The sequence below is a fragment of the Hylobates moloch genome, unplaced genomic scaffold (assembly GCF_009828535.3).
Source record: "Hylobates moloch isolate HMO894 unplaced genomic scaffold, HMol_V3 SCAFFOLD_1, whole genome shotgun sequence".
NCBI lineage: Eukaryota > Metazoa > Chordata > Mammalia > Primates > Hylobatidae > Hylobates > Hylobates moloch.
Window position 1 is genome coordinate 139,100,990 of NW_026652276.1, and position 12,552 is coordinate 139,113,541.

The window sequence follows — 12,552 nt, forward strand, 5'->3', positions numbered from 1 at the left end:
TCTCACACACTCAGACACACGTGTGCACACACACGTACCCAGACATATGTATATTCATGAACATATTCAATTATTTTAAAGTGATTTACTATCATTGCCACTATGGTTTTCTAAATGTTAAGACCTGAAAAAAAAGTTGAATGAAGTATTTGATTTGTATTTTTTTTAAAAAAAAACCATATATATTTGGCCAAGGAGTGGGGGTGTAAAGTGTTTTTCCAGGTGAAAAGGAATCAGACCAGGGAGGGGGCTTTCTATAGATGCGTTAGAGCATTGCTGTAGAGGAACAGCATCTCTATTATAGAGGACTCTCTTATGGATTGCTAAGTCTTGTTAGCTCAGTACCTCTTTCAAAGCACCTGTCCCTTTTTTTGTGTGTAACTAATGAATGCTTGGGGCTTATTTAGCCAAAATGAAGAGCCTTACATATTTCCTTGATTATGCTTTTAAGATGGGTTAAGTGACTGTTGCTCATTTAAAATGTGATAATGCCCCATCAAGACTGGTCAGACCTTTTAGGAGGTCTCCTAGAAAGAGACTCAATGATTGTCTGTTTCTCTCTTCAAAAATTAAATGGATTCCTCCCTGTAGTTAAAGTCAGTGTTTCAGGAAAAGGATTCCCTATACATTTCCATTTCTTGATTAAGTCTTTATATTTTTAACTAATGGGGCTTTGCACTCTCTGCAGAGGGAGTGAGGTGCGTTTGCAATCGGCTTTCGCTCACCACTAAGATAGATGCAGAGCATCCGGAACTCAGGAGTTATGCTCAGAGCCAAGGTTGGTGGACGGGAGAGGGCGAGTTCAATTTTTCCGAAGTCTTTTCTCCAGTTGAGGATCATCTAGACTGTGGTGCTGGCAAAGACAGCTTAGAAAAACAAGAAGGTGAGTTAGTCTCTCCCTCACGATTCTCCTTCTCATACCCTTTCTCTTGCAGCTGTTTCTGAGAACTTGTCTTTACTTACAAGGGTGAACAAAGAGGAATACAGAATAGCCCTTGTATGTAAAGACCAACTTGTGCTAAAAGTCCCTGATGTGCAGGCAAGAAAACAACTTGTATTTATTTTTACATGGTGCTTCCTCATCCCTGGAGGTTTCCTGCTCCTACCCATGTTATTCTCCTTTAATCTCTGATGTCATTGTGTTGCCTTTTTTAATACTTATTGCAGCCATCCTCATACATCAGTAGTTATATATTTGACTCATCTTCCCCTGCCCTGCTAGCCTGCTGGGACTTGAGGGCAGAGGTGTTGTCTCTTACTCATCTTAGGGTCCCTTTGTGATGCCTGTATAGTTTTTTGTTCCATGGACACTTGATGAGTTGAATTGTTGCCACTCCGTCTGCCAACTAGTTACTAACTTATTTTATTTATTTATTTGTTTATTGAGACAGGGTGTTACTCTGTTGCCTACACTCAAGTGTGCTGGCACAATCTCGGCTCACTGCAGCCTCCACCTCCTGAACTCAAGTGATGCTCCCTCAGCTGCACCCCTGCTGCCATCCGAGTAGCTGGGACTACAAGCATGTGCCACCAATTCTGGCTAATTTTTTTTTTTTTGTAGAGACAGGGTCTCATTTTGTTGCCCAGGCTGGTCGGAGACTCCTGGGCTCAAGGGATTTGCCCGCCTTGGCCTCCCAGAATGCTGGGATTATAGGCCTAAGCCACCATGCCCAGCCCCTAGTTATTAACCTAATCAGAATCCATATTTAGATATATGTGGCGACTAGATAGTTCTTACTTTTGTGCCTATGTGGAAATCCTTCCAAAAAACCCACAATAGTCATTCTGTATTTGTTGGTGATGCATGTATTTTATAAGTCAAAGTTTTGGATCATTTAGAACAGGGGTCAGCAAACTATGACCTGTTGGCAGCTGCCTGTTTGGAAAATAAAATTTTATTGGACTGTAGCCATACCCATTTATTTATATATTGTTTGGAGCTGCTTTCTCACTATAATGGCAGAGTTGAGCAGGTGCAACAGGAAAGTTTCAACAGAAATTTAGGTTTATGGCCCATAAACCTAAAATATTTACTGTCAGGCCAAGGTGCATGCTTGTAATCGCAGTACTTTGGGGAGACTGAGGCAGAGGGTCACTTGAGGCTAGGAGTTCAGTTTAAGACCAGCCTGGGTAACTTAGCAAGACCTCATCTCTCCAAAGAAATAAACAAAATTAGTCAGATGTGATGATGTGGGCCTATAGTTCCAGCTCTTCAGGGGGCTGAGGTGGGAAGATGTTTTAAGCCCAGGAGTTCAAGGCTGCAGTGAGGTATGATTGCACCACCTCACTCCAGCCTGGGTGACAGAGTGAGACCCTGTCTCTTTTTAAAAAAAACGAAAAAGAAGGAAAATGTTTCCTGACTCTTAATCCAGAACACTTTAGGACTTTTGCTATAGCACTTATGTAATATATTCTGGGTAGGAAGGTAAGAAAATACTCACTTTTAAACGGGAGCTTTAAAAAAATCAAGATTTTTTTAATTCCAAAAAACTAGCTTGATGAAAGATATTAAATAATGTTGCCAAAACATCAACTCTAAATCTGATAAAGGCTTTAGGTCTAGCTACTAATTTACAGAAAATACAGAGGATAGAGGAACAAATATGCTATTTGATATAATAATTGCCAAGACCAGCTCGATTGGGGAGACCCTAACCCAATGGCACTGGAGGAATTAAAGACACACACAGAAATGTAGAGGTGTGGAGTGGGAAATCAGGGGTCTCACAGCCTTCAGAGCTGAGAGCCTTGAACAGAGATTTACCCGTGTATTTATTGACAGCAAGCCAGTGATAAGCATTGTTTCTATAGATTATAGATTAACTAAAAGTATTCCTTACGGGAAACAAAGGGATGGGCCGAAATAAAGGGATGGGTCTGGCTAGTTATCTGCAGCAGGAGCATGTCCTTAAGACACAGATCGCTCGTGCTATTGTTTGTGGTTTAAGAACGCCTTTAAGCAGTTTTCCGCCCTGGGTGGGCCAGGTGTTCCTTGCCCTGATTCCGTTAAACCCACAACCTTCCAGCGTGGGCATCATGGCCATCACGAACATGTCACAGTGCTGCAGAGATTTTGTTTATGGCCAGTTTGGGGGCCAGTTTATGGCCAGATTTCAGGGGGCCTGTTCCCAACAAATAATGCCATGAGGATGCCATCTGCAAAGCTTACACTGTGCGAAACTACAGGAAAGATGACTCTACAACTAAGATGCAAGCTGAGTGGGCGCGGTGGCTCACGCGCACAATCCCAGCACTTTGGGAGGCCCGTGGAGGGTGAATCACTTGAGGCCAGGAGTTCAAGAGCAGCCTGGCCAACATGGTGAAACCCCATCTCTACCAAAAAAATACAAAAGTTAGCTGGGCATGGTGGTGCATGCCTGTAGTCCCAGCTACCAGGGAGGCTGAGGTGGGCGCATCACTTGAACCCGGGAGGCGGAGGATGCAGTGAGCCAAGATTGCTCCACGCACGCCAGCCTGGGGGACAGAGCGAGACTCCATCTCAAAAAAAAAAGAGGCAAGGGGAAAAAACAAGAGGCAGAGACATTTCCAATTCTGATTGTTTCCAATTCAAATCAATAGGCTCATTTATAAGACAATGAGGAAATCTGAACATGGGACAGTTGAAGCAAACAAGGATTTGTTGTTAATATTTCTAGGTATGACATGTAAGTAGAGATGTATAAAGAGATGTGAATGTGACAACAAACCTTCTCTCCATGTGATGCTTCAATTCCATCATGGTGAACACAGACTGAAATAGTGTTTTAACAAATTATAACCCAGGGGAAGATGTAGAAATGGGATCTCATGTAATCAAGGATTTGTTTATCCATTTATCTGTGGTCACAGCCAACAGTCCTAATGGCTCTGAATATTCTAAATGCCTCTCTGTGCATATATTTCCCACCACAGAGAGGACGTTCTCCAAATAGAGTATTGACTCTGACCAGTAAGAGTTTATGGGAGCAAGCTTGGTGGACTGTGCGTAGTAGATTGTACGTACTTTCTTGTGGATATCTATTGAGTTATTGTACTGATTGAGGTACAGCTAAATGCTGTAACAAAGACACCCCAAATTAACGTAGCTTAAAGAAAATAGTAGGTTATTTCTCTCCCATGTTATAGTTCAGGTATATACGGCCAGTCCAGGGCTGGTTACTGTGACTCAACACAGGAATTCCATTTGTGGTCCGCTTGTTTGCATCTCCTAGTTGGCAGGAAGGGAGAAAATAAAAACAAAAGGCAAACATACCTTGTTTATAGGTGTGATGAGGAATTGCACACATTGTTTCTGCTTACCTCCTGTTGATCAACATTTATCACATGGCCACACATAGTCACAAGGGAAGTGGGGAAATAGACTGTAGTTTGGTAGTTACAGTCCCAGATATAATTTCAGAGTTTTTATTACTAAAAAGAGAACGGAGTGAATGGATTTTAGTTAGTGGCCCACCACAGTTTTGTGTTATATCTACTCTTTTTTTTTTTTTTTTTGAGACGGAGTCTCGCTCTGTCGCCCAGGCTGGAGTGCAGTGGCGTGATCTTGGCTCACGGCAAATTCCGCCTCCCAGGTTCACCCCGTTCTCCTGCCTCAGCCTCCCAAGTAGCTGGGACTACAGGTGCCTGCCACCACGCCCGGCTATTTTTTTGTATTTTTAGTAGAGACGGGGTTTCACCGTGTTATCCAGGATGGTCTCGATCTCCTGACCTTGTGATCTGCCCGCCTCGGCCTCCCAAAGTGCTGAGATTACAGGCGTGAGCCACCGCGCCCGGCCTATATCTACTCTTTCCATTCGTCTGTCTTTTGTGTTTTTGCAGAAAGCATCACGGTGCAGACTATGATGAACACCTTACGGGACAAAGCCAGCGGAGTGTGCATAGATTCCGAGTCTTTCCTCACCACAGCCAGTGGAGTGTCTGTCCTGCCGCAGAACAGAAGCTCTCCGTGCATTCACTACTTCACTGGGACCCCTGATCCTTCCAGGTTTGTCTGAGGCCTGGTCACGTAGGCAGAACATGAGTGCTTCCCTTGAAAGCTCATTCAGCAAGTGCGTAGTAGCGCCTGACCATGTCCTCCCCTTGGATAGCAAAGTCACATTTTTCAGTCAGCCTCAGTGTGGGCAGTGTAGCAGCAAGGGCTTTGATTAAGTGAATTCCTTGGTTTTAGTCACATAGTATTTATGACAGTCAGGGAATCTAGTAGTTTTTTTAAATTTATTAGGTTGGTGCAAAAGTAATTGTGGTCCTTACCATTTTGCACCAACCTAATACCAAATATTTACTGAGTATATATCATGGGCCAAGCATTGTGTGGTACATGAGGGATACAGAAATGAACAAAACACAGCGAGACAGAGAGATGTGGGAATGCTCATGATTTATCAAAACAACCAGTTCCTGTGAGTCAGAGAATAAAACAGTTCGGAGGCAATACAGATTGAAGCAACTTCAAGTGTACTGGCCCCTTCTTTAAGACATTGTGTTTTAGGGGGTTGCTTTCTGCCCATGTGCTTCAGCAAAAAGGCAGCATTACACAGGGATGAAGAACACAGCCTCTGGAATGACCTGCCAGGATTTTGCATCAAACCTTTGCCACATAGTAGCTGAATAAGTTATTTCACCTTTCTAAGCTTCAGTTTCTGTGTTTGTACAACGGGGATAATACCAGCCCCTACCTTTACATGTTTGTTGGGAGGATTAAATGAGATAATCCAAGTCAATACATAGTAGATTTAATGATTATTTATGAAGATGATCTCTGATCTCCCAGGCAGACAGCAGCCCCTCTCCCCAGGAACATTCTGTCATGTATATCAGGAATCATATCATCAGTAGCTTAGAACCAGCCATCCAGTGGTTTCTAAATCTGTTCATTGCTAGAATCACTTGGAGGAGTTTTCAAAAAATACAGGTTCCTTGACTGAAACCTATTGTATCAGAATCTTTGAGGTGGACCTAGGAATCTGTCAGGTAAGTCTGATCCTCAGCCTAGAAGGCTCTAGAAGGCTGCCCATTCCAGTAGGTTCCCTGATGTTTTTTTGGGTGTTCCATTGGCTGAACATCATTATCAGTGTCTGAAAGTCAGCTTGTTAAACCTTTGAATCTGCTTCCAAGGTATTTGCTGGTATTAAATTTCATTTCTTTTGCAGCTGAAAATATTTATTCTCCTTTTACTGTTTCAGGAATATAAGACAGTGATTGTATCTAGCTAGGGACTGGGTCTTAGATGACTCAGGGGAAAAGTGAAGCACCTCTTGTAACCCTTTGGCCTCATTTTTTAAACTACTACCAATATCTATAGATGTTTCTAACCAGACCTGACTGTGGAACTCAGTATTAGCTGTTCTTAGTTTTTCATTCACTCGTTCATTCAACAAACACTAAGCACCTACTGTGTACCAAATATTGTGTTTGTTGTGTACCGTGGATGAAGTGTGTACAAGGAAAGTGGTGACACAAATGAGATGATGAAGGGGAAAACTTCACGGAGGAAGGAGCTCTTGAGCACTGGGCATTGTGGGAAGAGTAGGGGTTCTTTAGGTAAAAAGCAGGAACAACAGTCTGGGTGGAGAGGACGGCATGTGCAAAGGCAGAGAGGCATGAAACCACATGACCATGGGCTAGAGCCGTGCATCCTCCTATAGATGATGCTGGTCACTAGGTGACCATTGCTCCTCTTCCCCCAACCCCTCTGTGAAACAAGCCCACCACCCTCCTGTGGCACCCCTGTCAGCCTTTATCAGTGAGCCTCAACTGCTCTGTGCCGCTCCTGGCAGCCTCTCAGGAGGCTCCTCCTGTTTGAGTCCAGTTGCTGTTCCCTTGATTTTCTCTCCCAGTTCTGAATCCTTGGCTCCATGGCCATACCTTCTACCCACTTTTTGTCCCACCAGATTTGGGGCTCCCATCTTCCCCTTGTGTCTGGGCCTCCCTCCTGGACTGCGACCTAGCTTGCTCCCCTGATGCTGGTGGCTCAGTAGCCCCTTGTGAGGACCCTGCTGGGTGACAGGGGTATATGGACATTTGGAGTTCTATTTTCAAGTGTCTGGAATGCTGTGCGAAAGTATTTGGACATGGCTTTTTAGGGAACAGGAGCCTTCCAAAGAGTGGGTTGCAATTCCCGTTGTCCCTGATGTCTCAGATACTGGCTCTAACTGTGCTCAGGAGACAGGGCCTTGTGAGCCCAGGACACCAATGTAAAGGAACTCCACTTCCTAGGCTGAAGGACACGGCCCAATCCAGTTATAAAAATGGCTGGGCAATAGCCTTCTGATAGTTAAAATGAAAAATTTTAAGTACTTTTAAAAGAAAATTATTCATGGTTAAATTAATTTAAAAGACCTTTTATTATAGAAGATTAAGACCCTTCTGGAAGACATTCATTATTATCCTCCATAGTAAAAGCTGCGTTTCCTACCGTGACTGTAGAACTGTCATAGGTTGTTACTCTTTCTATTCAACATTTCAGTGTTTCTCTGTAATTGGGCATGCTCGACTTACTGTATTTTGTCAGCAAGAAACATAATTACCTTTTCTTAGGTTTTTAGGCAAGAAAATTAGGGAGATTTTGGCTTCTATTAATGCTAAAAATGTTAGAAATCGTTTCATAGTAGCGGACTTGGAAAAGAACAGCACTTTAGTCTTTATCCCTCCCAGTTAATGTTAAAACCAAAAAACATGATCTTACTGTTCTGCCTGCCTGGACACTTGTCTGTCCCTTTCTCACTGTATTAATTATAGATCTTTTCCTTGAAATAACTTGCACTCACATCCTCTTTTCTCCTCCCTCCTTCCCTCCCTCCTACTATGTGCTAGGTACTATGTAAGGTTGAGAGGTGGAAGGAGATGCTAAAGTCAGAGTTTGAATGCTTGGGGGAGATGCAGGAGTTCTTCACTTAATTATACTGAGAAGGCAAATTCCATCACATCAACATGGTGCGGAGTCAGTGTGTGCCACAGTCATTCAAAGAGTGACACTGATTGGCTTTAGTATACTGGTTCTGATCTTTGGAAACCATTTCCTAGGAAGCCAGCACTTGTAAAAGCTTCATTGATGTGAAGAATTGGAGAGGGGAGGAGTAGAGAGGTACCTTAGCATTGTGAGGCAGTGTAAAATTCAGAGTCTTACAGTGTGCTGGAGCCACGGAAAGCTGATTGTGAAGAGAGCCTCTCTTCCCAACTCCACGTTTGGTGATGTCATTGGCCCCTTGAAATGGGCCACAGTGGGGGTATTTACACTACAGAAATCGACAAATGCCATAAAACTGAGCTATTTTTTTCAGAGATATAGTTGTTAGACCAGTAAACCACTGAGAGGCCCCCACATGCAGGAAAATACACAAATAAATGCTCAAGATACAGGCCAGGTGCGGCCACTCACGCCTGTAATCCCAGCACTTTGGGAGGCCAAGGTTGGTGGATCGCTTGAGGTCAGGAGTTCCAGACCAGCCTGGCCAACATGGCGAAACCCTGATTCTACTAAAAAAAAATACAAAAATTAGCCAGGCATGGTGGTGCATGCCTGTAATCCCAGCTACTCTAGAGGCTGAGGCAGGAGAATCACTTGAACCTGGGAGGCAAAGGTTGCAGTGAGCTGAGATTGAGCCACTGCACTCCAGCCTGCATGACAGAGTGAGACTCTGCCTCAAAAAATAAAGTAAAATAAAATAAAAACTCAAGATACAGGATGGGTAAACCAGAAGGGGGAGAGAACTTAGAAGTTCTAGGAAAATAGGGTGTCTGAGCTACTTTAACTAGTGGCAGGGTGCTGGAGAGATGCCAGGGACATTCCACTCCACCCCACCTCCTTACTTGTGTGTGTGTGTTTTTTTGTTTCCTCCTCTTCTTGTCTCAGTGTATGAATTTTTTTTTTCTTTTGAGATGGAATCTCACTCTGTTACCCAGGCTGGAGTGCAGTGGCATGATCTCGGCTCACTGCAACCCCCGTCTCCTGGGTTCAAACGATTCTCCTGCCTCAGCCTCCTGAGTAGCTGGGACTACAGGCATGTGCCACCACACCCGGCTAATTTTTTATTTTTAGTAGAGACAGGGTTTCACCATGTTGGCCAGGCTGATCTCGAAGTCCTGACCTCAGGTGATCCGCCTGCCTCCACCTCCCAAAGTGCTGGGCCAGTGTACTAATCTTGAGAAGTTAAATTGGGTTGGCCAAGATATTACCATCTAGATAATTCAAATGTCAGAAACAGCTTTTTGTTACTGGAGCAAACATTATGAGCCTTGGTCAGCATGACACATGCAGCCTTTGGAACCACATGGGGCACAGCTTGCACAGATAGACAGAGCCGAAGGCCCTAGACAACAGGGTGCCTACCCCTCCAATTCCATTCTGAATTCTTCCAACACCAGCCGTCTCCTCTCTCTGTCCTACACGTTTGACTTTTCAAACCCTCCCAGAGTCGCTGGATCCAGCCCACCATCCTTAAGGCTGTTCAGTGCTTCAAAAGTACTGGTTTTCTTTCCCTTTAAAATGGAAACTCCCTTCATGGATTAGTTCTGCTCTCAGCCAGGTGTGCCTTTAAAAGTTTTTTTTTGTTTGTTTTAATTTTTGTGGGCACGTAGAAGGTGTATATGTTTATGGGAGCCAGGTGTGACTTTGACTCTATGATTAAAGTGGCTCACAGTAAAGCTGGAATAAACATAGATGAACCACTCTGAGGGGCACCTGCGTTTTTGAGAGAAACTTGGTATTGCAGGTTTATTTGAGATTGGTTCAAATTTGAGCAGCTTCCTCTGAACAGGGGTTTATGTATTGTTCTTTCTGTGCTAACCCTCCTCAGTAGATTTGCCAGGAACTCCACGTCACAGGATCAGCCTGGTTTGTTGCTTGGAGAGTTTCTGCATCTTCAGTAAGAGCAGAGCCATGTTTGAGGACAACACTGTTGGCTAGCCACTGATATTAAATTCTAAATTCTAAAGCACAAAAAGTATTTTATTTTTCTGCAGTAGTAGAAGGTATATGGAAAAATAACAGAAGAATATAAGAGTGAGAGGTAGTGGGGAAAACTGACCTTGCATTTAGATCTGAATTTACTTCTGCCACTTAGTAGGAATGTGATTTTGGACAAAGCGCTTAGCTTTTGTGAGCCTCAGTCATCTCATATGTAAAATGGGACAGAAATGTTTGACCTTCTTTGTTCACTGCTATATCCCTAGTACCTAGAACAGCATCTGGTACTCAGCCAGGACTCAACACATATTTGCTGAATGAATGAATGAATGAATAAGAGTACCATGAGAATTGAATGCAGATGCTTTGAGAATTATGCTGTGCTATAAAATGTTAGAGATTTTCATGATAATGTTGCTGTTCTTCCAAAATGAGAAAACAAATGATTGGAAAATAGTTTTTTGCATTGGCATGCTGCGTCCCTCACAAGGCTTTAGAGGGAAAAATAGACAGATGAGGTAATGGTGTATCCAGTGGAGTATGTTTCTTGGCTGTGCCTCAAATTGTCACTCAAGGCTAAAATTCTGCAGATCTCTGCAACGGAGCTTGGATGCCCACGCTGTGCATCGTGTCATGGGACTGTGTGCTTCAGCCCTTAGATTTGTCTTCGTGAGAGCTGAAGGCTGGAGGGAGGCTTCCTTTAGTGTTGCTCATGGTCTCGTTGGTTTAACTGTCCCTCACAAGGTCCTTTTAAAGTAGCTCAGCCAGCTTTGAACCTTCTCATGAACTGGCTACTGGGCTGTGCCTTGACATGGGAAGCACTTTGTCCTTTTGGGCCCATCATCTTGTATTCCTGTCACACCACACCACAGAAGGCTGAGTGACTGGAGCAAATTCCCAACCCAGGGTTTGGTGACTTTTCTGAAGGTCGGTCTGAGAGTCAGCCCTGAGGACAGAGGTGGAATCAGCCTTCTGGAGCCTTCTCAGCTGTGTTCCGCATCCAAGCCATCCACGGGACACTCGGGGGCACCCCATGCACGTGATGAAGTGGGCCTCGTCCTGGTCAGGTGGGCTGGACACAGTTGGGTGTATCTGCTAATTGTACGTGGTGGAGACAGCTGGGTGTATCTGTTAATGGCTTATATTCATTCAAGTAGCATTTAAGAAGCTACTGTCTGTGGCTCACCTGTGGGAAAATGTCAGCGTATCTCCTTATCTATTTGGAATTCTAAATGTGATTTTCTGTAAAGATTGGCAAGAAGTCAAAACGTTTGGGAACCACTGAGTTACCCCCATTCCCCTTTTCTGGGTACATAGACACAAATGATGAAACCTGAATTATAGATAATTTCCACATCCTGGTTTAAGCTAATATTAATATTGCAATTATTATCAGCAATAATTTTTGTTAATAATTTATGTAATTATTATTTTTTAGATAACCTTATTTATTAGTTATATAATTTATTCAATCTCAGAAAAGCTTTTAACTACCTCAATACATTTAGGCTTTATATTTTTTATTAGTTGAGTGTACTAAACTTGGAAAAAATCTTTGGAGAGCTTTGGCTACTTTAGAATATTTTGGGAACCTCCTCATATTTATTATGTATTCTTTTTAAACTAAAATGGTTAGATGAAAGGGACAAACTTAGGGTATCTCTTCTCTTAGAAAAGCCACCAGACACCCTCATTGATTAACCTCTCCATTCCAGTGAGCTTGGGGTGGGTTTAAAGTTACATCACATAGAGCATTCTGAGTTTCTACTATGCGTTTATCCTATATTGGATACAGAAGACCCTGACTTTGGTTAGCATGAGCTTACTGAAGCTGGCATCACAAGTTTATAAGCTTCATGACAGAAATAGAAATAAACGAGTTGTAGAAGCTAGAAGAGACTGTTGAGATCACTGTAGTCAGATGAGAGCCAGAGAGGGAAAACCACAGACCCACAGTGGGTCAGAGGCAGAGCGGGGACTCACATCCCCAATCAAAGTCCCAGCCCAGTTCCCTGCCCTGCTCTGTGGGAGGCAGCTCCGCCCAGCGGTGCTGCCAGGCTGTCCCCTTCCCTCACTTCTTGGCATGGCTCTCCCAAGGGGTCCTGTGTCAGAAGAGTCCTGAGATGCGCAGTAAGGGAAGCACTGAGGTTTTAGGAGTGAAATGGCAGGTTTCCTGATGAAGATACCGTTCCCACTTGGGTTTGGAGTGGGCTTTGGAGTAGCATGGGGATGGAATGAAGTAGCATTGCATGGGGCCTGCTCAGTAGGCTCCGCTGGAGGGGGTGGTCGCAGTTCCCTTGGCTGCCAGGTGTTGAGCCTGCACCAGTCCCACCGTGAAGCCTGCCAGCCCAGGTGGGAGTCTTGGCTCTGCCCAGTCCTGCCCAGCGCAGAGCCCTGGAGCTGAGAAGATGTGAACCCAGCTGACTCTGGGCTGCTGGGCAGGAGCCCCGGGCGTGTCCACCACTGAAGGGTCTCTGTGCCAGCCAAGGAGGCTGATGCTGCTGAGGTGACATGCGCTGACTTCCCAGGAAACCCCGAGTGCTGTCTGGCCCTGAAGGGTAGGACGCCTGCCGGTTGTGAGGCAGTCCTGCTGTCAGAGCCCAGAGGTAGCCCGGAGGCAGCTGGTTGTGGATGGCTAGGCGTGCTCT

At 44.3% G+C, this 12,552-nt stretch overlaps 1 protein-coding gene across 3 annotated transcripts in view; it reads left to right on the forward strand.

Annotated features, from left to right (window-relative positions):
- SCRN1 (secernin 1) overlaps positions 1-12,552 on the forward strand; it is a 69,071-nt gene that overhangs the window by 46,616 nt on the left and 9,903 nt on the right. For all 3 annotated transcript variants that reach the window (XM_032758416.2, XM_032758417.2, XM_058446076.1), the window contains exons 5-6: positions 689-883; positions 4,819-4,984. In XM_032758416.2, coding sequence (XP_032614307.1) covers positions 689-883; positions 4,819-4,984 — 361 coding nt within the window. The remainder of the gene's footprint in view (positions 1-688; positions 884-4,818; positions 4,985-12,552) is intronic.